General features: G+C 62.3%; 1 protein-coding gene across 2 annotated transcripts in view; it reads right to left on the bottom strand.

Moving 5' to 3' along the window:
• The window catches only part of INTS3 (integrator complex subunit 3), a 57,195-nt gene that overhangs the window by 6,900 nt on the left and 23,089 nt on the right, over positions 1-27,206 (bottom strand). The window contains exons 9-25 of one of the 2 annotated variants that reach the window (XM_024207449.2): positions 25,720-25,911; positions 25,345-25,432; positions 24,209-24,288; positions 22,280-22,371; positions 20,581-20,687; positions 19,894-20,013; positions 18,413-18,542; positions 16,848-16,902; positions 15,745-15,848; positions 15,064-15,108; positions 14,117-14,236; positions 13,551-13,704; positions 11,290-11,358; positions 8,697-8,772; positions 5,388-5,501; positions 4,708-4,756; positions 683-850 (exon numbers count right to left, since the gene is read on the bottom strand). In XM_024207449.2, the coding sequence (XP_024063217.1) occupies positions 683-850; positions 4,708-4,756; positions 5,388-5,501; positions 8,697-8,772; positions 11,290-11,358; positions 13,551-13,704; positions 14,117-14,236; positions 15,064-15,108; positions 15,745-15,848; positions 16,848-16,902; positions 18,413-18,542; positions 19,894-20,013; positions 20,581-20,687; positions 22,280-22,371; positions 24,209-24,288; positions 25,345-25,432; positions 25,720-25,911 (1,763 nt within the window). The remainder of the gene's footprint in view (positions 1-682; positions 851-4,707; positions 4,757-5,387; positions 5,502-8,696; positions 8,773-11,289; positions 11,359-13,550; positions 13,705-14,116; positions 14,237-15,063; positions 15,109-15,744; positions 15,849-16,847; positions 16,903-18,412; positions 18,543-19,893; positions 20,014-20,580; positions 20,688-22,279; positions 22,372-24,208; positions 24,289-25,344; positions 25,433-25,719; positions 25,912-27,206) is intronic. The other variant, XM_029912954.1, reaches the window with a different exon arrangement.

Genomic DNA, 27,206 nt, shown 5'->3' with positions numbered 1-27,206 from the left:
CGGCCGGCCCAGGCCTTTGCTCCCCCGGCCGGCCCAGGCCTTTGCTCTCCCCGCTCCAGCCAGCTCAGGGACGCAGCCGCTTGTCGCTGAATCTCAGACACGCTCGAGGGCTCTTGTGCTTGCGACGCGTGTCCTGACCCACTTCACCCAGCACTCCCGCTCTCCTGCAGAGCCAGCACGGGCAAGGCCGGCCAGCCTGGCTGAAGGGCTGGTGGAGAGGGGCCGTCCTTGCAGCGATCCATGCTAATGGCAGCTCAGAGACTGCCCTTGGCTGCAGGGCAGGCAGGAGGAGAGGGGTTTCCTAGACGGGCGTACTGGGGCTCTGGGCGCTGAGACAAAGGGCAGAGCAAGTCTGGGAGAAGGGAAACCCTGCAGCCCTCCGGTCCCTCCATACCAGCGGAGTGTCCCCGCTCTCCAGGAGCGATTCGAGCGATGCCCCATGGGCGCTGCAAGCTGCCAACAGGAGCCTCCCAGCCAGCACTGCGCCCGTAGCAGCCACAAGCGCAGCATGCCCCCGACTGCTGTCCCGTAGCCGGACAGGCCCTTTAAACATGGGCACACGCCCTGCCCATGCCGCTGGGACGTCTCCTCACCCAAAGCAAGCCTCCGCCTCCACCTGCCCAGGCCACAGGCGCCCTGAGGAGGAAGCCGCGGGAGAAGAGGGCCCCCCCCCACCCCTCACCTCTGGCGTTTCCGCGGCAGGCTGTTGTTCTTGATCAGCAGGGACTTGATGTGCTCGGCCAGCAGGTCGTCGTGTTTGATGCACCAATGCCGCAGGATGCTGGTGGTAAACTGGTCGTCTGGATGGCAGGGCCGGCTCAGCACCATCTTCACCATTTCCTCGCTGGGCCTGCCGCGGGAAGGGAAAGGGGGGTGAAGGGAAAAGCCTCGGCACATCCAATCCCACCGCTGCCGCCAGGAGTGAGGCGCGGCAGGCGGCCGGCCCCCCCTTGCCCATCAACGGAGCACTAACCCCGACTGTTGCTAGTTCCCTGGCCAGAGACAGGATTCGGCAGGACCCGCGGCGTGGCCCTCTGGCTCCGAGGTCCCAGGCTTGCAGGTGACGGGGCTCCCTGCTCAGCTCTGGCTCCAGGACCTCCAGCGGGGCGGGGACCAGGTGCAAAGCTGCGTGGCAGGGAGCTCATCCAGCCCTTTCCCCGGAGATACGGAAGAGCCCGGCCCCCATGGAGCAGCCTGGCACTTCCCCAGAGTCCCTGCGCCAGCATCGGCCTCGCTGCAACATGCTCTCCGCCCTCCCGCTGCCGCTCCTGCACATTCTGGCACCGCTGGGCTGGGCTAATACAATTGAGAGCCGGGATTAGATTAGCCAGCTCCAAGTGCGGCATTAATGAATAGAAATAAAGTGCTCTTCACCCAGCCACGGGAGGTGAGCAGAGCAGGCAGACGCACACGGTACCGAGCCGCAGAGATCAGTGTCCAGGCCAGGCTCCTACTGCGCCGTGTGGGCGGCAGACGACAAGGGCGGCTCTCTGGCTTTGAGAGGGGCCCGGTGGCAGAAACGGCCCAGCAGAGCTCAGGCTGAGCAGGGCCGGGCCAGCACTGGCATGGGAGGCCTGGGGGAATGTCAGCGCTGCTGGTGCCTCGGGTGGTGCTTTTCCGGAGCATCTGGCTGCCGGTGGGGTGGCTTTGGAGGAGGCATTCACTGAGTTAATCACTAAGAATCCTAGGGCTCTTTGGTAAGAGTCCTGGCAAATTTCAACTCTAGGAATTACCTCACAGCTGCCTCCTTCCTCCCCAGAGGTGGCTGCCTTGCAGTGTTTTGGGACGAGACGTGCTAGAGGGGACGGTGCTGTTCTGCATTTTGCTCAGTGGACGTCTCCTGCCCAGTGGAACCTGTCTGGGCACCCCCTGGGTCGGAGTCCCACAGCTAGCCGGTGTACTGACCCTCCCCTAGCTGGCCGGTGTCAGGGAGTTTCTGCCACCGCTTGTCATTTCCAGCGAGCCGTTCTGATCCAGCACGTTGGCACAGCCCCCCCCGCTGAGAACGGTGCCCACCTGCTCACTCCCGGCCAGGCTGGGGAGTAAGCAACATGGCCTTTCACAGGACGGTGTCATTCAGCCTCTCAACTCCTGGCAGGGAGGAAATTACCACTGCCCCCATTTTGCAGATGAGCAAACGGAGGTGTGGGGCAAAGTGACTGTCTAGGGTCACACCGCGGATCAGCTCTGAGCCAGACGTGCTCAGCGCCAGCCGTGCCGTGCCTTGTCCTCCGCCCTCCAGAAGAGATGCTGGGGGCAGGATGAGCCCTACCAGGCAGCCTGTCTGGTGCCAAGTGGGTGTCAGCCCCAGTGTGACAGGAAGGGAGGAGACCGGTCCTGTCTGGCAGAGGCCAAGCCGCTGACCAAGCCAAGCTTCCGACCTTCGCTGCAGGCCCCTGCTCAGGTGATGACAGCATGGCAGGAACCCCTAACCCCCAGCCCCACTCTGTGGGCACAGCGCAGGTAACCTTGGCGCCCCTCCCTTTGGGGAGCGCCTCTCCCCAGTCCCGCCCGAGTCTCCATGACCCGCCAAGCTGCCGCAGGTCTGAAGGGCAGGGAGCGGGCAGCGGGGCTGACACTACGGTCAGGTCAGTCCCACGTGCTCTGCAGCCCCAAGATGAAGCAAGGATCACTAGTAATACCCGAGCGCCCACGGAGTGGCCAGTGGCTTTCGCACCGCCCGTCCAGGTCCTGCGGTGTTAGCACCGTGCCAGCTGCACAGGAAATTGAAAGCCGGCTCGGGGGGAAGCGTCCCTGGAGAAGCAGGCGAGAGGAATGCAGCCAGTGATAATGCTTCCCCCGGGCTGGGCAGAACCACATTGCCAATTACTGCTGAGCAAGGGGGAGGGGACGCAGCCCGGAGAGGGGAGCCTCCACCTCCTCTGTGGCATCCCAGGCCCAAGGTGGTGCTGGCTCCCGAGGCGGGGGCTGGAGCGCTGGACGGGCGTGCATGGCACATGAAATATGGTTTTAATTCCCCTTCCTAAGCTACCGTATCTGAGCAGGGGCTTACTGAAGGCGGGAGGCGCTCCAAGCTCCCCTAACGCATCAGCAATAATTGCATGGCTGTTTGCTTTCCCACGCAGAGGAGACGGGGGACAAGTGCCAGCTCAAATCCCCAACAAGAGAGAGCCGGGGGTGGAAAGCCCAAGGGACCTTTCAGGAGAGCGGCCCCGCAGCTTGGCCTGGGATCAGTCTCCAAGGGGCAACCGCATTGCCCTGCCGATTCCCGTCAAGCCCAGCCTACAGCACCCCTGCTATTCCAGCTCTGGCAATAGACAGAGCTCTCCCGAGAGACGGACCTGCTGGGAGCCTCTCTGGAGCAGTCCCTGCACATCAGCCATGTGGGCGGGGCTCTGACGGGAAGGAAGGGCCGGACCCCCAACCCCAGCTGCGCCCTAGCTCAGGCTTGGCGCTAGCCAGGATACTGGGACATGGTACCTTAGCCCAGTGGCCAGCAACCTCCCCCGTCCCGGGCAGCCAGCTGGCCCCAGGAAGCCCCCTCTCGTTAATCCTTCCTGCCTGGGGTCTCAAGCATTCACAAACTGAAGGTGTTTGGTGCTTAGAGGGGTCGGGGCCTGGGAGCCAGGACTCCAGGGTTCAAGTGCCAGCTGTGCTGCCGACTTGACCCTGGCAAAGTCTCCACCCCTCTCCGGGCCTCAGTTTCCCCTCTGCACATGGGAAGGATATCCACTTCAGAGGTGCTGTGAAGGGTAACGGGCTTGGAGACTGGGGGCTGCCGAGGGGCTAGGGAAGAGCCGGGGGTTTTCTGTAATCCGCAGGCAGAGATCAGACTGACGATGCGGGTCTGAGCAGCCAAAGGGGGGAATTCAGGGAGGGAGGGACAGGATCTGTCCTCCCATCTCCCTTCCTAGACACGGCAGCACACAATACGCAGCCTCACTCACTGCCCACGAGGGCCAGGACACGCCTGCAGCCCTTGCTCGGACGCCGCCTGGCCTTGCAAAGCCTGCGACTGGAACTTTTAACATGTGAAGAGCAGGATTTGTCAGGACCACCTTAAAGACGTGAGAAGGCGGCAGCTCCTGCGTTGATCAAATCCGGATTGATTAGAGACAAGCCGCAGGGGAGCGATCACTGGGAGCGGAGCCGCCGCGCGCTGGAAAAATTAAATGTTCCATCTGTCGCCGGCGTTCCTCACACTCTGATTAACGAACGAGAGGAGCGGTGCTCCCGGCGGCTCCACGGAGCGGGTACTGCGGCACAGCTCGGGGACCCGCAGCCTGGGGCAGGGGAGGCTGGGGATAAGGAGTGCCCCCCCGGGGAGGAACTCTCCAGCGCTTCTCCTAAGGGTCATTCCGACGCGAAAGGAAAGGGGCGCGCTCGCTGCGATTCCCTGCCCATGGCTGCTGGTGCCAACCGGCGTCGACCCAGCCAGGAATTCCCAGAGCAGAACACGGGAAACCCCACGGGCAGGACTCAACGCAATCAGCCCCATGAGCCCTCTGCACGGGCCCTGATCCTGCAGCAAACTGCACGTGGGCAGGGCCCCCTGGTGTCCCACTGCCTGCTGCACCTGGGGCCACGTAATGCCTGGCCCTGCCCAGCATTAGCCAAGAGGGGCTGCTCTGCTGTCGCCTGCGCTCCTTTGGGAACCCCTGCCCTCTGCAGTTCAAGGGGCCAGCAAAGCCCCCCCCCCCCATGGCATGGCACGTGCCTACCACCCCTCCCCCACTGCATACGTACTTCTCTCTCCTCAGCTGCAGTAACAAACAGGACAGTGCCTCTGGGTGCTCTGCAAAGGAAACCAAAGGCGCTTAGTTTATTCCTGACAGCTGGGGCCCACAGTCAATGCTGAGAGGCTGGCTGCAGGTATCAGGAACGAATGCCCAGTATCTGAGCAGACATGTCACCTGCCCCGGGGGCGCCCGCCCACACAGCCTGTTCCACGCTCCCTGCCCCCACCACTAACACACTGCTCCTGCCGGGGGCGGCAGACGACGCCGGGCGTGTAATTCTTGGCCCAGGGCAAAGCTGAGTCTTGTGCAGAGCTCCTGGGGGCTGCACACTTCCTTCCCTACATACGCACAGTGCCGGGCAGGGGAACAGGCTGGCTGGACCCAGCTGGGATCGGACCCCCGGGATTGTGGCGTGCGTGTGTCTGACACACGCAGGGCGCAGGCCGGCCGGCTGGACCCAGCTGGGATCGGACCCCCGGGATTGTGGCGTGCGTGTGTCTGACACACGCAGGGCGCAGGCCGGCCGGCTGGACCCAGCTGGGATCAGACCCCCGGGATTGTGGCGTGCGTGTGTCTGACACACGCAGGGCGCAGGCCGGCAGGCTGGACCCAGCTGGGATCGGACCCCCGGGGTTGTGGCGTGCGTGTCTGACACATGCAGGGCGCAGGCTGGCTGGGCCGTCTCACCTTTGTACTTGAGGTGCTGCAGGATGGGGATGATGGTCTCCAGGGGAATGTTGTGTGCCAGGAAGAGCTGCCAGGTGCAGTACTGCTCAAACGTCTCCCAGTCCAGGCTCTGAACTAGAGGGGGAAGCAGAGCGCTCGTTAGGGGGCAGGGCGCTGCCCCGAGGCGGGGGAAACGGCTCCAGCAGGAGGCAGGGGCCTAGGACAAGCGTAAGCCGCAGGGCAGAGATGTGACTGAGGGGGCTGCGTGCTGCAGGGAGGTCTCGCAGGGGGAGCGTGGGTGGTCTGTCTGTGCCATGCCCTGGCAGAGGGACCCAGGATGCCAGCAGCCAGTCTCAGAGGGAGGGAATGAATGGGGTCCTTTAATCCAGAGGCTTAGAGCATTGCTTGGCGCCTTCCGTTCAGTGCCAGGGCTGGAGCTAGACAGACCAGAGATTTCTCGTCAGGCACTTGCTGGGGGAACCGCTTACCCCTTCAGCGTCCCAGCCTGGACACTGGGCACTAGGGCTCTGCAAGCACTCCCAGCCGAGCGCATGAGGGCCCGGTGACGGTGCAGGCCGCAGACGAGCCAGGAGATCGGCCTGTGCCGTGCAATGATCTGCCTGCTGGCTGTGAGCCACGTGGGGCGCGTGTGAAACGCAATGTTCAGCCGAGTGCAAGAAGGCCCCTTAAGCCGAGCGGTTTGGGCAGATCGCGCCGACCCCAGTCACTCAGGGGCAAAGCGCTCGCAAGAAGCATGAGGGTTAATTACAGGTGACAAAGGGGCTCGGACCCCTCAGGGGTGAGGCTGGGGCGCCCCTGGGACCAGGACGTCCTGCTCCTGCAGTGATGAAGGAACAGTCTCAGCCTCCCAAGAAATCCAGCACCTAGCCCTGGGGCTGCGGGATGAGGCCTGGGCACAGGAGCCCCCAGCTGGGCTACAGGCAAAGGCTGCAAGGGGGAGGTTCTGGGAACGGACAGCGTCCCAGCCCCAAACCCCAGCCCAGGGAAAGGAGGGTGGGACTGTTGGGCCCAGCATTTCTCTGCCCCCCAGGGGAGTGCCCCGGCTCTGGGGCACTCTGCCCCGAAGGGAGAGCGATTCCTTGGCCAGGGCCCTTCCAGCGGCTCAGGGGGCTCCGAGGAGCGAATGGGTGTACGTGGGGGGTGAGGCCCGGATCCCGGCAGAGGGCTCACAGCAGAGCCGCAGAACCACTAGAATACGTCTCTCAGCCACGGACTCAGTCTCAGCTTAACAGAGCGCAGGCTCAGGGGCAACTCCCTCAGAGGGGAACACAAACCTGGGCTCCTCAACCCAGCAGACACAGGAGGGGAAGAACCAACGGCTGGAAGTCGAATCTAGTCTGATTCAGAGTCAAACTAAGGTGCAGTTTTTTAACCAGGACGGAGGGAGGGTAAATGCCCCAGCCAGGCAATCTGAAATCCAGAGGGGTTTTTTTCTGAGCACTCTGCTCCAGGGCGCCCAGGAGTTAAGTCAGAGCAGTCCCCCGGCCTGTGCGGTACACACAGGTCAGACTGGATAAGCACAGTGGCCCTGCTGGCCTTTCCAAACACCTACAAGTCCTACAGCAAACACAAGGGAGACCCCAGATCCCAGTCCCCTGGCTTCACAGGAGCAGACCCTGACGTACAGGGTCAGACCACAGGGCCACCTCCGATCGTCTCCCACCACCTGTCAGCCTGACAGAGTTTTGACAGCTGCAGCTACCGTACCACAATGGAAAGCCTCGGCCGGGCACTACGAGCTTATCAGCTGCTAACATCACAGGGGGCAGACTGCTGCAAACAGGGCTAGTCGGGTCCAGGACACTCCGAGCACTGGCCCGGGGCTGTGAGGGGACAGGCTGAGCCCCCTAGAGACCCCGCGGCTGAGCGCGCACGTGGAGATGGCAGAACTAGCAGAGGGGTTTTCTTTCCCTCCGTTCTCCCTGACGTTCCCCTGACAGCCTGTCGCAGGGAGAGAGACTGAATGGTGCCCGTTGATCACAGCCCAGGCCTTTGATGGAGGGAGTGCCGAGCCGGTGCTAACAACCTGCCCCGTGCTGCTCAGCGTCTCCGGATTACCCCGTGTCTGGCGCTGCGAAGCATCTCAAGCCTGGTTAAACCCATTAGCGCTGCTCACAGCTCAGCTCAAACAACTAATCCCACGAGTCCGCTCGGGGCAATGACCTTTTAAGCAGCGCCACTAAGACGACATGGATCAGAGGAGGAAACGCCCATCTCCAGGCAACTGGTGCCATGGTCCCCACCCAGGGAGCTGCCCCAGGCTGCCAGGGGCCTGCATTGGCAGGCCCCGCCTGGGCGTCTCTTTACCAGGACCTCGTTACCTGCAGTGTTAGAACAGACTGTACGACTTCTGCAGCGCAGAGGTGAGGGATATTTCCTCCCCCCACCCAGGGAGCACCCCCATCGCTTTAGTCCAGGTCAACGTGTCCTCGTGCTGCCTTCGGGTCCAGCTGGAGCTCCCGGCATTGCCCGCCCATGGTCCTGATCTGTGAGCAGGCCCTCTCAGCTGGGAAGCGGACTCAGCGCTGCCAGGGCCGGGGCTTTTGCAAGGAGCAGGAGCCTGCCATTCCAGCGACCTGCAGGGAGCGCCGGACGCCGGCAGCAGTGCCACCCACGAGGGTCTGACAGCACCAAGGGAGAAAGCCGCCCTCTCCTTGGCCCCGAGAGCACGGCACTGGCCAGCCACGTCTCCATTACGCACTGCTGAGTGGCGGCCGATTTACAGGCTCCTCCTGGCAGGTGCTTGAGAAACAACAGCCCCACCTGCCCGTGCACAGGGCACCCTTCCCTGTCTAGCTGGGAGCAGAGCCTCGGGGGGTGCATTGCTGGAGCGGCTACCTAGGAAGCAGGGAGACGTCAGTGGAACTGCCCCAGCACGGTCCGAGCCCTGGCCGGCATCACCAGTCCGAAAGAGGCCCAGGAAAGCTCACAAGGCCAAAAGGTGCTGCCCGGTGCCCAGATCCCACAGGGCTGGGCATGAGAGAGACAGTGTGTGGACTCCCCTATTGACATCGCCCGGGGCATCGGAAGGAGCCCCAGACTGGCTCAGCTCCTGGGGGTCATGGGAAGGCGGCGAGAGGTTTTGCCAGCCCAGAGTCTAAAGCAGCTGGGAGAAGAGGTCTCTGCTCTGCCCAGCTGGAGGCCAGAGTCCGCGCACGAGACAAGCGGCTGCTGGTGACTGCTTGGCTGCATCCATGTTCACCTCCCAAATACTGGCACCCTATCTCATCCCCCCACCCCCATACGGCCACACCCACCTCCCCCCGCCCCATACGGCCACGCCCCCCGGGCGAGGGGGGTCCTACTCACTCAGGATGTTGAGCACCGAATCTTTTCGGAACATCACCAGGTTCCCCATCATGACGTGACACACCAGCTCCTGCAGCTGGAAAGCAGAGCACGGCGGGGTAAGTGCAGGAAGGCCGGGAGCTGGGTGGGGGTTCAAAGAGCCAGAGTGCTATGGGTGGGGGGCGGGGTTGTTAACCCTTGAGTGCTGGGACTTCCCGCCAGCAGCAGGCGGTGCTCGCCCCGGGCAGGCTCAGCCAGCGCTCACGCAGCACCGCGAGCGGCCCACCAGCAGCCCCGGCCTTACAGAGACGAGCCCTGGAGAGCCCAGGTGGCGGAGGAGCCGCAGTCCCAGCATGGCCTGTCTGGCACACACGAGCGGGCCCCCGGCGAAAACAGGGATCCAGGCGAGTGCGACGGAAACCTTCCCGAGCGCAGGTGGCTCGTAAATCAGAGCCGTTCTAGGCAGCTCCACGGGTTCACACCTCAACCCCAGGCGGTGCAGAGACAAGGGAGCCGGCCTGGGGTGCATAGGCCGGACTGGGGTGATGGGAACCAGCAGCCGGGGGAGGGAATGAGACCCACAGCTGGACCCCAGGGCACGGCAGGAATCAATCTGACAAGGGCTGGGTCGCTGCTAGGCGCAGACAGAGAGAGGCTCCAGCCCAGCACGAGGGCCACACGGACCCCGCCCATTTCGTCTGCAGCAGGGACCCAGGGGAACACTCGCCCCCAAGCAGATGGGCAGAGCCTGGCCACGGACAGCGGCACACGCTCCGGCTGCAAGTTGCCCTTCCCTTAGCTCCACTCACAGCGAGCTCCTCTCCCACCCCTTCGCTCACGCTGGGGCAAGAGCCTGGAACCTCTCCCTGCGCCTCAGCACTTGCTCCTGAAGCCCCTTCTCCTCGCCCCCGACTCCCGCGTGATTGCTCGGCTCCGCACAGCGGTCCGGCACAACTGCTCTCCAAAGGCAAAGGGCTGCAGCTTGGGAGGAGACACTGGCCCCTGCGGCTGGTTGCAGCCATGGCCCTGGGGCCTCCTAGGAGAGCCAAGAGCACCCCCGCCTCTCCCAGCCTGCCCCTTGCTGCATTCGTGTCTGCCCCCCGTCGGTCGGGTTACGACGCCCCGTCAGCTTGGAGGTTTGCTCCGTGCTGAGTTCCGGGAGGGAGAGGCCAGGGCTGCCTTTGCAGGCAGGTTGGGCCGCCCAGGGACTGCAGGGAAACAGATGAAGGGAGCAGGGAAGAATAAGAGGAAGGGGCGAACGAATCGCACAAGGGAGGGGAGAGGAAATGCGACCGCTATGTGCTGGGAAAACTGGGCTGTGCTTTGCAGACAGCGACGGAGCCCACGAGCAGCGACAGGAGCCAGCCAAGCCGAGCCACAGGAGGGTCGGGCACCATGACTCAAGCCTTTCCCATACCTCATACCATCTAGCTGCCTGCCAAGCAAAACTCCCTGGCCCAAGCGCCAGCCTTGCTGCAGCTGGGAAAGGCCGGGCCGGCCGGGAAAGCAGCTACCGAGCCATTTTGAAAACTCAGCTGATGTATAACTAGGGCAAGTTCCAGGGTTATCAGCAGATCGCGCTCCAGATGCGCCCAGACAGCAGAAGTATTCAGCGCCTGGCTCTCCCCACCTCCCTCCCACGGACTATTTTTGGGTTCCTCTGAACTGATGTCGTGGCAACTCCTGAGCGTTGCTGCTGGGAGAGGGTCTCCAAGGGCGAGCACGGCCCGAGCCCAAACCCAACATAATGGGCTCCCCTGGAGGGATGGTCTCCCAGCAGCACTGCCCCCCCAGTGCTGCTGCATGGGACCCGAGTTGAGTACTGCTCAGCCTGCGTTGGGAGGGGTGTGGCAGCAGGAGGTGGCAGGGATGCAGACCACGCTGCCTGGGCTACATCCAGGTGGCGGCGAGGGGAAGGAGCGGCAGGTTGGGGGGACCCTGACCCAAGGCTACGGCGACCTCTCTCTGGGGTGCAGAAACCTCCTGGCATCTGCAGCACAAGCTTGTGTGCCGGCACCCCAGTTCTGCGGGGTGAGAGCTGCCTTCTCCTCACGCAGCATTCGCCAGCCAAGCGGGGGTCCCACTGCCTGCCGCTCCCAGCGCTAGGAAGGGCTGGTTGGGGTGCCACATTTCCCAGGGCTCCCACGGGATCTATGGGAGGCTTCCAACATCTCGCCCCTTTGAGGGACTTCCCTTTGCCCAGCTCCGCGGCAGCCTTCTCCTCCCGCCCCCTCGCCTGCCGTTCCCACATAGCTGCAGCTCACCAGGGCTCAGAACATATCCAGCCAAATCCCTCTCCACGCTCCCACCCCCGCCTCCCCGCAGCAGTGCCAGGCCTGGACAATCCCTTGAAGGCCGTGGCTTGGATTTAACAGACCGACCCTGCACGCTGCGGCCCAGCCCTTGGGGGAATGAGGCAGCCCCGTGGATTTAGAACGGCTGCTGCACAGCCCGACAACGAAGGGGTGCAAACGGCTCCCTGGGAGATGGCAGCTGGCTCTGAGAATGGCACATCCCGCCCTGCCTCTCTGCAGCTCCAAGCCGAGCTCAGCCCATGTGCTCCTGGTACAGAGAAATGCTGCCCCTCCCTGCGGCGCAGAGCCCCCGCTCCTACCTGGGCCGAGTCTATGACGGCGACGATCATGTTCAGCAGCTCCCCGCTCCGGAGGGTCTCGTCGGGGAACTGAAAGAGTTGCAAGCAGAGCAGGGGCTCAGGGAGAAGCGGACGTGGAGCTTTGAGAGCAGCAGGGGGAGAGATCACCCCTGTCCCAGTTACCCCACATTCGTGCCCTGCACTCAGCTGTGCTGGACGTTGCTCCGGCACTGACCAGCCGCTGACTGGACCTGCATGAAACTCCTGGGGGCCTGGCTGGCTCACAGGTCGCACCCCGATTCACGGCAGCATCGCCCCACCTTGCACCCAGGGGAGAACGCTGCCTGCAGCCCTCCCTGAGCAGAGCAGGGGGCACCCCAGGCGGGGATGGGCAGCAGAATGGGGTTAGCCAAGCAGCAGGGCAGGGCTGAGAGACAAGCTGATCCTTTTGCCCGGGTTTGCAAGGAATGGGAAGCACTAAATCCTGCAAGCCAGGCCCCGGTCAGTCGGGAGAGCACAGAGGCTGCAGAGCATGGCTCAGAGGGGCTCTCCCAAGGAGACGCGAACGTCAACACTGGCAGCGCTGACCCGAGCAGACGTGCAGCTGCTTGGGGAAACCAGCTGGGCCAGAGGCGTCTCGTTAAGCCCCACGTCTGCTAGTGTCACCGCCTTTCGTTTGCTCGAGAGCTCCCAGGCGGCGTGTTGGTGGGAAAACACACCAAGAGGAAAGGGCAGAAGGCGGGTGGCAGCAAGTGATCCCGGCGCGGCTCAGAGGCCGCTGTGCCCGAGTGGCGCTGGCCACGCCCCTCTCCGGAGGGGAATGGGTCTGAGCCCAGGGTGGACGGGGCCTGAAGATCTGAGCAGACACTCTGGGGCAGAGGATTCACACGAGGGGTTCCTTGGCTGCCATCACAAGCAGGGGGCCCCTTTCTGAGCATGCTGGGGGAGGGGCGCTACACAGCTAAATGACGGAGGGACAAGACCCCTCCCCGAGGTTTGTTATTTTCCATATTTTTCCCTCCTCTCCCGTGGCCACATTTCCCCCCAATTCACGCCCCTTTCTCCACAGAACAGCGTGGGCAGGACTCTCCCGAGGCTGGTCCCTTCCTAACGCCCAGCAGATGTTCCTGACCTGTCAGCCAGCGGCGGGCCGAGCAGCGTGTTCCTCCCAGGGAATTCGAACGCACACTCAAAGAATGTGACCCGTGTCCGTTTCAGTGTGTCAAGTTACCCCGCCGAGTGCTAAGCCAGAGCTCCCTGCAGCACTGGAGCAGGACGCTGGGCGGATTCCAGCCCTGTGGTTTCTCACCCTCTGGCCCTCCGCTCCCTGGGATCAGCTCAAATGAATTACTGCAGCCTCCTCAGAGTCGAGGGATTGGAGCCAAGAGCCAAACCCCCATCATCACCCTGGCAGGGAAGAGGTGACGGCTGTGCTGGCCAAGCCTGGGATGAGCTGTGTGAACCAAGCTAGAGCCCCCATCTAGCTAGAAGTAACAGCTTGGCGCTCCCCCAGCCGACCCCCCCCAATCACTGCGCCCCACAAGCCCAGCGATGATGCCTGCTTAGAACCACAAGCTGGCTGATAGCGAGGACATGGGGACAGGCCAGGAGAAAACTCGCTCATTGTGTTCAGAGCGAAGAGAAAGTCGAGGCCAGTGCCTGAAGAGTGCACTAGAGATTGTGCGACAGGGGCCAGCCAGGGGGCCAAGGACTCGCAGCTTGGCAGACTTGGTTGGGAAGGGCCAAGGAGGGAAGTGAGCCTCCCTAACTAGCTTCCACTTCTACAGCACCTTTCACCCGCCCCACTCGCAAACCTTGTAAGCAAGCGATTTACCCGGTGCTGAAATGCAGCCACTTCTGGGGCGTACCGTAGCAGCTGCTAACAGCCAAACAACGCAGAGTAAGACAGGAAGTGCAGAACAGAACTGTGTCTAATTGGAAAGATTAGGGGAGTGCAACATTAACACCCTGATACCTGCAAAAAGCACCAGGGGATTTCACGCACCCGGGCGCGGTCAGGACTCTGACTGAAGGTCTAGCGCCCTGCAGGAGCAGAGCCCTCTCGCTGCGCCGGGGGTGGGTCTGCAATTGAGAGAAGACCATTCCCCACCGACTTGCCAGCGCCTCTGCCTGCAGCCCCTATCCAAGCACCCGGCAGAGGAATTATCCTGCGTGGCCCAGGGCTGCCTTGGCCCCTAGCTCAGGACACCTCACGCCCCTGAGCTGACCGGGATGAGCTGGAGCGGAGACCTTGGGGGCCCCTGCCCGGCCTGGGTTCTCACCTCGGTGTATATGGAGGGGGTGAGGTAACAGAGCAGCCGCACATCGTCCTCCTGGCAGGCCTTCATGTCCATCATCAGGCAGGTGTGCAGGTCCCCCAGCTGCGTGGCCTGGGCAAACGACTCGTACAGGTTCATCTTCCCTGCTGCTGCTTTGCTAGAGGGGCCACAGGGCGACATGAGCGAGTGCCCCGGGGAGTGGACCCCGGGGAGGGATTCTGTCTGACTGCTGCTCGGGGCTGGGCGAGGAGCAGCTCGACTCAGCCGCCTGCCGAGGGAGCTAAGCCCCAGCCTGACAGCCCCCCAGAAGGCTCTGCCTACGGACGAGGCTGCTTAGCGGGGGCTGGGGTGGGCGGGAAGGAAGGATGAACCAAACACCAGCTGAACTGCGAAGACAAGAAGCCCCTGCAGCCGCCTGGCTGGGCGGGAATCCCGCAGCGCGCTCCCCGGGTGACAGCAGGATCGCTTAGCGAGAGCCGCCCGCACAGCCCTCCTGGCCGGGTCAGCGCTCAGGTCCATGACGGACGCAGCCTGCCTCGGACCCGCCTACCCCGCCCGGCCGCCCCTACCTTGCTTTCAGGTAGTAGAGAAGGTGGTAGCCAATCTTGGGCTGTTTCTGATAGAGCTCAGACAAGAGCTCCAGCAGCAGAGAGAAACTGCTGTTGTCTTCCTGCATCTGGCAGAGGTTCCTGGAAGGGGGTGGGAGGAGAACAGGGACATTCAGATGGGAGAGAACTGTGCCGAGTGCGAGGGGTCCCCCGTGCAGCCGGCGCAGGGTACCCCGATTCCTGGTCCTGCACGGTCCACAGGGCTGATTGGACAGGGGACGTCTGACCCCGCTAGGACAGTGCCCCCCCCCCCCTCCGAGGATGGCTGCGGACATGCAGCACAGCGCCTGGGGAGACTTGGGCGAGGCCTGACTCGTGGGAAGAGTCTGATGTTGTGCAGAGCAGGAGGAGCTGGGATTTCAAGGCCTTGTTTGAAAACTCCTCCCTAAACAGGATCCACGGAGCTAAATTCCTCCCGTGGGGAAGGGCTGAGGGGAAGCGAGGGGGCCTGAGACTCCACAGCGCTCACCCCCCGCCCCCAGAAGTCCCCACTCAGAGGAAAAGGGCTATTAAGACACAGCTCCAAGAGCCAGGAATCCCCGGGCTAGCGTCACTGCAGCTTAATGGGGCATTTTAAACAGCAGGTAACTGGCGCAGACCCAGCCTTGGGTCAGACATCGCCACTGTCCAGCCGCCATTTGGGGCCGTGGGGAGTGAGCTGGGGGCTTGGCGCACACACGGCCACGCAGCATCCTCTTGTGGGTGCCTCTGCATGGCCCTCTGCAGACAGCGCCTGGAGCTGTCCTGGCCTGAGCGCGCACTGCAGGAAATCCCAACGGTCCTGGGATACAAGGGGGCAGAGAGCAGCAGCGACCGTATTAAACCCAGCTGTGCAGAGTTCAGCTAGAATGGTGGGAGACACCAGAGAAAACCCCAACCAGGGTCAGTTAAAGCTCAGAAAGACTCACCTAAATATTAGGTAAAGCGGCTTCCCCACCGATTCCTCCAGAGACCTGCATGGAAAGCGCATCGTCAGCCGGGCGGCCATGACAGCTTGGCAACGGTCATCTGGGGCTAGAGGAAGCTAACGGTCTAATACACTGCCCTTCAAGAGCACCGCACTGCCCTCCCCAGCATTCAGGGTCTGACCGGCAGCACCCCGGGTAGTGGGGTAACCCCCATTGAATGGGCACAGATGGGGGGTGCGAGAGGCCACTGGCAGAATGGGGAATAGAACCCAGGAGTCCTGACTCCTACAACCAGGGGGAAGACTAGGAATTACCGGCTCAGCCTAGAAGGTGCCAGGTGGGGTCCTTGGATCTGGGGTCCCCAGGCAGCAAGGGGGGGGCTCCCAGTGGCGTGGCGCTAGCTGCCACCCGTTGCTCATGCTAAGCAGCGTGGTGGGGGGTGGTATGCGGTGCACTGGGGAGAACGGTCTCATTCAAGCCCTGGGTGCTGCAGCTCTCTGCTCTGGCTTTGTGCCGTTCGTGACAGCTCTGGTGGTGCACGCTGGGCCAGATGCCGACGGGTTTTCCTCTGCTCCGTGAAGCTGGGGCCTGCGGAGCAGTCACAGGGAGCAGAGGAAGTTGTAGTGGGAAAAACCCAACGGCCAGCGCGAAAGGATGAGACAGAGAAAAATAAATCCGTACTCCTCTGTGATTTCTTCTGGCAAGACCTCCCCGCGGAAGTGAGCCTTAAATAGCTCCTGCAGGCAGGATGCGAGGACGGATAACTGCTCGGAGTCAAAGTCCTCCTGGGGGAAAGAAAGGCGGGAAAAGAGAAAGTCACTTAAACGAAGCGCGATCTCCGATCGTCACCCACCAGCTCAGGTCCAGTCGCAAGGGGCAGGGTGAGGGCCTGGCCCTGCTGTCCATGGCAAGACACACGCGAGTGCCACCACATCCATCCTGTTGCTACAGCACGGCGACAAGAGCCGGCTGTCCGAGCTGGTTACCAGTGAGACGAGCCCCTAACAGACGCCTGGGTCCGCAGCACTTCACAATCACCGCGAGACACTCAGCCACTAATGGCTGGTAATTCAGGGCGACCGGAGACGGAGCCACACAGCAGGCAAGAGTACTCTACTCCTGCGTGGGCTCAGCACACGGGGCTCTCGAACGCAGCCCCCGAGGACACACGCAGCCTGGAGATGCCGCAGTGGGCACTGGCATGGAGCCCCGTGTGCTGCCCCATTTGGGACATGCTAGGTTCCTGGCAAGTGGCCAGCATGACCCCCGGCTGGCAGAGCATGGCTGAAGCCCCTCGGGAGCTCCTTTGGGCTCTCACCCTGACGTGTGCCCCAGCCCAGCGCTATCAAAGCAGGGGGAATCTGTCATTTGGACACTTGAGATAAGCAAAACTGACAGGCCGCCCCCTTGGCTCACTGCCCAGGGGCACTCGCCACAGCTAGCATTCAGGGTGATAAATACGTCACTCAGACTGCCAGCGCGCCCCTCCTCAGAGCATCTGGGCACCAGGCTGCCCACCCTCACCTCCCCCACACAGTAATAATCCCCCCAGCCTCTGGCAGCGTGCCTGGGCACCCCACGCTGCTCTGCAGCACCGAGACACTTGCACACGGGCGTGCTTCCCCCACAGGATGGTGCTGCTTCCAGGAGGTGTTTGCTTAGTCACATTTCTAAGTGGAAACGTGAGTGCTTGGATCACGGAGAGCCACCTCCGAGCCCCCCCCAGCCACTCTCATGTCACCCAGCCTGAGGCAGGAGCGTCGCGTCCGGCTCTGGGCAGCTACCTCCAGGACTTGATCCACAATTTCCTGCATGACCTCACACTGGGCTTCCGTATCGCTGCAGCACAAAAACAAGAGGCAATCCAAGTTACAGCGGGCGATAGAGAGAGCAGAGACAATGGTGCTTTGTACCCAGCCGGCTCTGCGCAGGGGACCCCAGAGCTGGAAGGGGGAGTTTCGGAGGCCCTGCTTCGCACTGCTCCGGCACGGGCAGGGAGGCAGGCAGGCCTACAAGCGCACACTGCAGAGAACATGCTACATTGCTCCAAAAGCATTCTGCACACTTTATGGAAAGGCAAACAATCGAGCTGACTAACAGCGTAAGAGGAAATGCACTTAAAGCTGCCAGTGAGATCAGTGCGCCGTGCTGGGGTCTGGGAAGCAAAGAGCTTCGTCAGCCTGCTTGAGATGGAGCTAATTCCAAGGTCGCTGAGGTCAAAAGGGAGGACAGAGCATTCTGCAGAGCGTGGGGACAGAGGGAAGGGAGCTGCTCTCCCAGGGGACAGAGAGCTATCGGGACCCTGACCGGCCAGTATCTGCAGCGAGTGTGGAGCAATGCCCCCAGCGGCCAGCAGGCCCAGCTAACCAGGTGTCGCGGAGTGTGGGGGGACACAAGGCCCTGCACCCCCGGCTTCCTGCGATTCACCATGACTCTCCGCCAGCCAGTAAAGTAGAAGGTTTATTTAGACGACCGGAATACAGTCCAAGATAGGTCTTGCAGGCACAGACAACAGGACCCCCCCCCCCATTAGGTGCATCTTGGGGTCCCAGGGGCACCACAGCCCCCTGGGGGGAAGGTCAGAGCCCCGTCTGCCTGCCAGCCATTCCACCAGCCAGCTCCTGAAACTCTCTCCCCAGACTTTTTTTAGTTTCCCGGGCAAAGGTGTCACCTGGCCTCTAACCCCTTCCTGGGTTCTCACGTTACATGCTCAGGTATTCTCCCTCATGGCCAGTCTCCCAACCCCCAATGCAGACCGTCCTAGCCAACCTCCCCTGCCTTCCCAGCCAACACTCCCCACTCAGCATTAAGCACAGTCCCAGGGAAAATCAAATCTCCCACCATGGCGCCTCATCCGCATGGAGGATTGCGCCGCCTGCCCCGGCTATCCTGCAGCTGTTGGGACACGTGGGCAGGGGGGATAAACCCAGGCCCTGTGAGGCACTCGCCAGCTCCCTAGGGGCACCAAGGATTGGGTGTGGCCCTGGAGATGGGGCAGGCTCCAGGCACGAGAGGAGAGCGTGGGAAGGCTTCCCCTGCACTGTTGAGGCTGCCCCTGTTCGGGGGACAGAGACTCCGGGGTTCTCAGCCAAAATCCCTCGCGGCGTCCCCCAGAGAGCAGCTCCAAGGCGGTTGCTCTGATATGCCTGGACAGGACCCCAGTGCCTGAGGGAGACCCCCGATAAAAGACACAGCTCACGGACTTGACCCCCACACCTCCTTCGGACAAGCCCTCCTTCGCAGGGCTTTTGGTGCAAGTGTCTGCAGCGTTGCCTCGACAGCGCTGGAGCATCCACATGCTGCTGCATGTAGAGACCCACAGAACAGAGAGCGTCTGGCCAAGACCAACCTGCCCTTCTGCAGTAACAGGACTTTATCCTTCAAAGACTCGTCCAGCTGGTCCAGGAAAGGTGTGATGTCAACGGGCTCCTCAACGATGGTTTCTTTGATTGGATGGAACCTGAATTCCCTCTTCTTCCCTGCAGTGGAGAAAACAACTGAGGCTCAACTGAGCTGCCTGCGTGACGGGGCCTGGAACGTGCTGGCACCACCGCAAAGCCGAGCTACCAGCCAGACCCAACGGAAACCACTGCACCACCCCTGTGCTCAGCGTGGCACTGCTGGGTACAGGAGCACGCCACATTTAGCAGCCTGGTTTCCCGGCTCCACAGCCCCAGACGTGTGGGGTACGAGGTGGGACCTGGATCCCAAGTTCGGAGGCATTCAGGGCTGGGGCTCTGGGTCAGGCCCATCCCCCAATATTGGCACTCTGCCGGTTATCCAAAGACCCCCAAGTGCTTTACTAAGTCAGAAGCCTCACAACCCCATGGGTAGGTAAAGGGGAGTGCTCAGAGACTGGCAAACTGAGGTATCCCGGCTGCCTTCTACACCCGTCCCCAGTCCAGCAATGTGCCCCAAGTCACAGTGCGCAGCAGGGGCGGGAGGGACAGAGCCCAGGACTCCCAGCGTCCTGCTCTGATCACCGAAGGGCGCAGGAGAGATGGTGCAGCATGGAGCTGTGAGGCTCAGATTGTCCAAGGGAACTGATGGCACTTTCAAGCTTCCTGTGTGTGGGGATTTGGGGCCGGCACGCCCAGCGCTCTGCAGGGCACCAGCCTGCACCACTGCAGACAGCAACCCGCTCATGCTCAGGCTGGGCTGCCCCGCCCCACCACATCCCTCTAATCAGAGCGCTGGGGAGACTACAGAGCCGTTCCACCAACGGCCAGCTGAAGAAATGATCCCAGGTGCCTGCAGCTTCTGAGAGCAGCAATTCTGGCCTCCAACAGACCAGCCAGCCCCCTGGCCCCAGTCCAGATTCCCAGAGAGGCCTGCTGTGAGTGTAACGAAAACCAAATGTGTCAGCAGTTGTAGGGGCCGGAGAGGGCTGCCTGAGAAAAGAGCGAGCCCGTTCCCAAGCCAGCCATCCTAGGGTGGCCAGGGGTTCCCCAGCCAGCAGCGCACCACGGCTCGGCCTAGCCTGGTTCCCATTTCGGCGGGAGACTCAGACCCCAGGAGCCCGGGCCCACGTGACCTTCCCCGGCGCTTGCAGGGGTCAGCTTCCCGGCACCGGTTAATGACTGCAGAACGCTCGGTAAATGCCCAGGGCCCCCTGCCCTGTTTGCAGGAGCAGATTTGCCCCGGGCTCAGAGACTGCTGTTTGCAGGGAGAAGAGGCTTTCTGGGAACTGCTCATGGCTTGTTCTCTGGGGCCCGGTCACTGGGAAGGAAAGGAGGCAGTGAGAGGCAAGAGGCTGCTAATTGCGCTGGGTAAAGATAGCAGCACTTGGAGGGCATTACAGGCCAGTTCCCGCTGCACACAGCCGCTCACCTTTGCTATTCAAGTCCTCTTCATCGTCACTAAAGGCAGCCTCGGCATTGTCATAGCAACTGTCATCCTTGTCAGACATGTGATTGTCCATTTCCATGGAAACCGGCTCCTCAATTTTGACTGCAGAAACGAAGGCACAGGAGTCAGAATAGGAGCTGGGTTACCCTGGCCATTCAGAGCGCCCTGCGGGCAGGGCAGAGTCCTGGGGCCACTCCACAGGTCTCGGAGAAGGGGACAGTGCTGGTGAGGGACCCGGCAGTTTATCTGGAGGTGCCCTGACCCACTGACACTATCTCGAAGCCTCACGCAGAGCACAGAAGGTTTCAGAGCCATGCACCACCCTTCCTGCTTAGCCATCATCCAGGCCGGCAGGAGAACCTGAGGCCAGTCCCGGCTGGCGGTGCCCAATGAGACGCGAGGCAGAGTGGAGTCCAGGGTAAAGGGCTGGCCGTGGTGGGCACCCAAGTTTGAAAGCTTTGCCCTAAGAGCCTGGCTTTCAGCGGTGCTCCCATGGCATTCAGCTGCTCCCCGGGGCTCGGCACCTCTGAAAATTGGTCTTGGGTTCCTAGATTCATGGCTATAAAGCTCCAGCCCCCCAGTGTAGCGCTGCCTCAGTGAGCCGGCAGCTTCAAGAGCCATGCGCTGGCCAGGAAAGCCCCCCTCTCCTGTGGGACCCGGGTGCTCTACCTTCGATGGGCGGTGAGGGTGAGCTGCAGAATTCCGGGAATTTCTCCCTCAGCATGGCACGGAGCTCCTTGTCCAGCTTGGGGTTGTCAAACAGAGGGGCCAGGGGTCTGCGTGGGGAGGAGGAGGAAAGGGATGAGAAATGGCCAAGCTAAGATGCATTTCCCCGACCCTGCCCATGCACCAAACCAGCTGGCTCCCTACCCCTCCCTCCTGGAACTGGGAGCCCAGAGCAGGAGCCCCCAGGCCCTGTGGCTGGTAGGCAGAGGCCCAGGCTCCCTGTCCTGGAGGAAGGTCAGACTTTAGTGCAGAAGGAGGATCAATCGGCACTGGCACTTCCTGCCTGGCTGCTGGTCACCCAGCGTGCCTGGGGACACACTTCAGCTCTGATGCCCTGAGACCACTAGCTACCCCCTGGGCACGTGGGCCACGCCTCAGCAGAGTCATTGAAAGCTGGGCAGGGGGAAGAGAGAGAATCGACTGCCCAGCACACAGGTCCTGGCCAGGGAAGAATCAGAAAACGTCTCCCGTGGGCATTTGCTGCTGGCGATCACCATCTGCTCCCAGGGTGGGGTGGGGAGGGGGAAGAAGGAGACCACACCGGGGTAACTACTCCTGCATTGCTACCGTCCCACTGCCACAGATCCCCCCCCTTTCGAGGGCAGGAGCTGAGAGCAAAGGGAACAGCACGGGGTGTCTGGCTCCTGACAGCTCTGTGCTGATCTCTGGCCACTTGGTTCAGCCTTCTGGCTTGGGGGACTCTAGTTCCCAACCCCAGGCCCTGGCCCAGACAGGGCTTCAGTACTGGCAGCATCCCAGGACTGCTTCTGCCCTGGACTCAATGGGTCCAGCCCAGCTCTGTCCCCAGGTTATGCCTCCCGCCCCCTGCAAGCTCCGGTGCCCCGATGGGCTTTTCTGTTCTAAACGGCGTTGCCCAAAGAGCTGCAGCGCCCAGCTGAGCCGGGCTGGATGAGGAATCTCTGGCAGGAGAGCTCTGTGGCGCTAGTGGGTGTCGGGGGACAGCAGCATCCCCCTCCCCCCGCCAGCAAGATCATTAGCAGCAGCCCATTCCCGGCCCTGCTGCCAGCCCCTTGGCTGTACTGAGGGCAGCACGCCCACCCCCAACAGCGCCGCCCACCCCATCTCAGAGCCTTTTGGTCCCCCCGGTGACAATGCCTCGTTAGGGGAACTAGTCAAGGGCCTGGGCTCCAGGTTCATTCCCCCCCGGGGCTGGGTGTAGCCTCACTTCCACGAGACCGCTCTGCTGGGTGAGCTGCAAGGCCTGGGATGTCCCCTGCCCGCCTAAGGATCCGGTGGGTCTGTAACTCCGCTCTGAGGGCAGGGGGACCCGGCTGTCGCTAACAGCTGGAGCATTTGCAGGCTGGCAGCAGACGTGAGGCAGGCTAGGAAGGCACCTGCATGTGGGTTCGTCTGGCAGTGCAGTGGCATGTGCCCGCTGGAGAGGGCGGGAGCCCATCTAACCCACCCCTGGCCTGAGCTGTGGCTCTCAGGACCCTCACTGCCGGGCAGGATAAATCCATGGCTGCGTCTTACGCCACGGGCCATAGCCCAAATCAGTTCCCCTGCTCTGCGAGGAGCTGTGAGAGGTTTGTCTTTGCTGGGCCAGAGACAGACGGAGCCTGGGCAGGGCAGGGGAGCGCAGCGCAGCGGTGTGATCGTATTGAACCGAATGACTCCTTACGCCAGGACTCGCTTCTCCACGATGTGGGTGAGGGAATTGAACACGCCTTGCCGGACGTGAACCTCCAGCGGCGGGTAGAAGTGGGGAATGATCTGAAAGGGGGATGGAGAAAACAGAGTTAGCGCAGCCCTCGGCCTGGCCCAGCTGTTTGGGAGGCCGGGAGGCTGCAGCCCCAAGCCCGCCAGCCGAGGGGGTTTAGCAGCTGCCTGTCTGGAATCAAACTGCCCTGGCCACCTGAGCAGCAGATGAACACACCCAGCTGAACTGAGAGGGGGTAGCAGGAGAGGGTTTTACCCCCATCTCCCCTTCCCTCTCCCGTCCCAACGCCCACGCCAGGTTAGTAAAGAGGCAACCCCAAAGCCTAATCTATGGCCTGGCTTAAGGGCCTGGACAACGAGGGCAGCATTTGGCTGCACACCCTAACCCCGCGTAGGAGTTTGCCCCTCGCGGCTCTCGTCCGTTTTTACTGCAGAGCCGAGTGTTTCGAGGGTCGGCCCCTGGGGTCGGGAGCGAATTGGGAGTTTCAGGGCAGCAGGGACGAGGGGGGCTCTGTGGAACAGGGAGTGGTGACGGTAGGCAAACACCCACATTCGCTGCGCTTGGCAAGTGCCCTTATGGATCGCGGCCACGACAGCAGGCTGTGCTGGGGCTAACTGGGGACAGAGGGAGCATCAAACCCAGCCATCCTGACTCGACCCACTAGAGCCCACTGCTGGGAACAATCGCCAGAGTGAGGCATTACCCTGAGCCTCTCAGGTACCAATTTCCCCCCCTTTCCTCCTGCCCCGGGGCTGGCAGCGTGACAAAAACAGCTGCTGCGCGGGTCCGGGCTGGCCCCTCTCTGCGCCAGCTCCTTGGACTGAAAATACTGGGCGCGTGGAGACTCCATGTGCAACTCCTGACTCACTGCTCTGTCCACGTGCCGTGCGCACCCAGCCCGCGCTGCCTGCCCCACCAGCTACCCAGCTGGGCGTTTCTGCTGCTCTTCCATGATCCCCTCTCTGGGGGATGGAGCTTCGGCCTCCTCCTATCCCTGACGCCCCCCGGAGAGAGCCTGCACTCCCTAACGAGGCGAGGCGTGGGCGGTAAGGTTAATTACATGCAAAGGACAGGACAGCACAGACCAGCTTCCAGCTGGATGACAGCTCCTGTAACTGCTGCCGGCCTCTGCTCTGGGGCTAAACGCAAACCCGGTGACCTGCGCTAAGATGCATTAGTGCCACTGAGTATCACCAGGCAGTGATCAGCGGTGCCAAGGGGCTGCCAGCCTCAGCAGCTGGTCAGATCCCAGTGAGTGATGGGCCACACCGCAGATCTCTCAGAGGGAGCCCCTGGGAACCAGCGCAGCGTCTGGGTGACAGGCTGGGGGGACATCAGGGAATCCCCCCGGCCCCAGTGACCAGACAGAATGGCAGCTGTGCCCTCCACCCCTCTGCATCCTTCCCCCGCTGCTCTCCTTGCTGCCCCTTCACACCTCTCCAGCTATCCCCGTGCTAAGATCAGCCTCCCGCCCCGTGGGCCAAGCACTAACCCCCTGCCTTCACCCTTCCCCAGTGCCTCCCCTGTACGCCATCCTCAGGGGGCCCTCCTGGGTCTGAGTTGTCGCCCCGCTTGGGGGCCTGAGTTTGCTTTAAGCTCTTGGGGGCAGGGACCTTTCTGATAGCCCCCCACTGAGCCGGGCTGGGGCTGGTTTCAGCAGAGCCGGGTGATGGCTCAGCCACACACAACCTGCCCAGCTGGTTTCCCCACCCAATGATATCGCTGTCAATGCAGCGAGGGTCCTCTCTGCCCCGTCAGTGGCTAGGAAAGGTCCCAGGGCGGGCAGGGGGTGGAACTGAGCCTGTCAGAAGAGCTGCCCCTTGCGAACCCAGTCCCGCTGTACCAGCCGGGCAGCGCAGGGACCTGGGGGAGGGTGTCTCTGCAGATTACCCGGCACATGAAGTCCAGCAGCGTGGCTGTGATGGCAGGGTGGGGCTTCATGGAGTGATTCATCACCAGAATGGCTGGCTCTGGAAGGCAGAGAGCAGAAGAGCCGGTCACCTTACACTCCACACTGCGCCAGCACCTCACGGGCCCCCGCTGAGAACGGGAGACGCCGGCAGACGGGACTCAGCGAAACCTCCTCCACGCACCCAGAGTGAGGGCAAGACGCCCCCTTTGCTCCTACACACCCCAACCCCATTCGCACGTCCCACCTCCCTAGAGCGTGCGCTTCGGGTCCAAGCAGGCCCTGAACCAGACCCAGGTCAGAGCAGTGCCATCTGCTGTCAGTCCTGCCCTTGCTCCAGTGGATCCCAGCAGCCCCCCACCCTGGGGCTCGAGGGAAGGCTGTGTGATCAGACTGCCTCCCTCCCTCCCCCGCGCTTTGGCCCGCACAGGCAGGGGCGTTCCGTGGCCAGCCACAGAGCCCAGGGGAGACGTCTGCTGCTGCAGGCACGGAAACCACAGCTCAAAGCGGCTCCATCACAGCAGCTCTCGTGCCAGCTTGCAAAGCCCTGCAGGATTCAAACAGGGCCGGGGAGGGGGAGCGGGGCTGTTTGGAGACGAGTTATCAGGCTCTAGCTAGCGAACAGACCCCGTTATCACCGCCCGCTTTGGAACTCCTGTCCAAGCGGAGAGCTCCTGGCTTTGGCTCCGGCTCCAGGGGCCTGGACTCCGGAGAGGACTGGGCCGCACACTGCCAGGGTAGAGAGATACATCCAGCGCTCACCAGCCTCCCCGCTGCTTTGCGCAGAGCAGAGGCCTGTGTCGAGACACTGGGCATGTGGGATGGGACCTGCCTGTCCCTCTAGGAACTGGACCGAGAACAAATGAACTCACTTCACGCAGGGGACAGCTGAGAGTCACTACTGAGCGAGAGGCGGAAGACTCCCTCTCCCAGGCCACCCCCGTGGGCTGGCCAGACCCTGCCTGGCTCTGGGCTAGAGGCTCTGTGGAGCCAGGCAGCTGTGGAGATTTCAGTATTGGCTGGGAAAGCAGGAGAGTTGGGCGTTGGGGGGGAAGCAGGGAAAGGGGCTGGTGCGTCTCCCCCGGAGGAGGGCGGGGAGGCGGCGAGCACACGGTACCTATGTTCATGATGTTGTCCTTCTCGGGGCTGAAGAAGAGCCAGTCGTAGAACAGGGCAAGCTTGGCATTAGAAGCAGCAACGTTGGACTAGGGGAAGAGAAGCCACGTGATCAGGACGGCAGCAGCCTTCCCCCAGCCCGCGCCCCCACGTATCTTTCGCTGCCCCGGTTCTGCCAGGCCCTGCCCCTGCCTTGTTTTAAAAGAAGGAAGGGTGGCTGGAGCCCGAAGCTGGGACACAGAGATCCAGCTTCCTTTTGGAAAATCCAGCCCATGTCTCTGTCACACACTCCCCCAGCGACTTGCCCAGACAAAGATGAGCACCCTGGGCTCTCAACCGGCACTGGGTATGTTACCCCCTCGCCCCACACACTCACCGTGCAGGTGGTGAGCAGCCAGCCAATGATGGCCCAGCGAGGGAGGATGTCGGAGCTCAGCACCTCGTTGGACGGATGGACCACCCCACAGATGTAGCGGATGAGGTCGCAGCGCAGGGACTGGCTGTCTGGGGTGGACAGGTACTGCCGCTGGAACCAGTCCTGGTACCGCTTCTGCTGGCCAAACCGCACCTGGAGGGGGAGGAGAAACACACAGGTAGTGGCAGACACACGGAGTCTGGTTCAGAGACAAGAGTATCTGGGAGGACGGGCCTGGGACACAGAGCCTTCATTTCCGAGCTGCAGTGGTTCCAATCCAGCGGAGGCTGCAAGTGGCCAACACTAGCCAAAGTGACTCTCCAGCACATCCCTGGGCAGCATCAGCAGAGGCCGAGGAGTGAAAGGGCCCCAGAGAACAAACTCCCGCCACCATCCCCCCTGCACCAAGCGCAGGCTTCACTAGCTGGATGGACAGAACCGAGCTTCCGGCTAGAGACGCCCTGCGCCCCAACAGCCCACGATGCACCCTCCGGGACCCAGGTCCAGCTCTCAGACCTTCAAAGTTTGTTTCCTTCCCATGGCAAGCGGCCGCAGCACGAGGAGGAGACAAGCTTCGCTTGCAAGGGGAAACGAACCCTGCCTGGTGTTTGGCCACCGAGAAAGGCTGACCCTGGCATCACTGTGGGGTTCCCATCCCCTCTGGGAAGGGGCTGCAGCTTGGCAGAGCTCAGCTCAGCCACCACGCAGCAGCCATATAGAAAAAGCAACCCCCCAGAAACCAGCCAGCCCGCCGCAAGGCTCCCCTGCCAAGCCAACGTAATGCCTTTTAATGAGTGTCTCGGCACGCTTCGCTCAGCTCCGGCCGGCCACCCTTCCTTCCCTCCACCGGCATACGGTGGCCAGAGTGGGGTTAAAAACATGAGCGTTCGAAAGACTCCATATGCCCCCCCCCATTGCAGAGATCTGCTACCCAGCGCCGCTACCCCAGCCACGCAGAAACCAGCAGCAGCTATACAGCTGCCACAGCAGTGGCATGAGCTCTCCTCCCCCCGCCACCCAGCAGCACACACTGACACCGTGGGGCGAGAAGGCTATGCCTGGCCCATTCAAAGGCACTAAACCAGACAGCCTAAGTAAACACTCAGCGGGAAGCCTTTCTATATCCGGGGCCAAATTCTATTCTTGGCCACACTAGTGTGAACCCAGAGCAACTCCAATGAAGTCATATGGAGTGACTCCAGATTGACACGGCTGTCAATGAGCAAATCAGCTGGTCCACCCGCTCTCCTCCTGCCACACCCCTCTCTCAGGGGACGCTGGAGTTGGCTGAAGACCCAGCTTTCCTGGAAAACAAAGTGAAAGGCTGAGCAAGCCCAGCCAAGGGGGCGCCGCTTCCCCCATTCTGCTGACCCCAGTGGGTCCATGGCAACCAGCAGCTGTTGCTCAGTCACTGGGTCAAACCCAGACCAGGCCGGTGGCAGCCAATC

This window comes from Terrapene carolina, unplaced genomic scaffold, assembly GCF_002925995.2.
Source record: "Terrapene carolina triunguis isolate 2854851 unplaced genomic scaffold, T_m_triunguis-2.0 Scaffold397, whole genome shotgun sequence".
Taxonomy (NCBI): domain Eukaryota; kingdom Metazoa; phylum Chordata; order Testudines; family Emydidae; genus Terrapene; species Terrapene triunguis.
The sequence above is the reverse complement of the archived record's forward strand: the minus strand, read 5'-3'. Positions and strand labels throughout refer to the sequence as shown.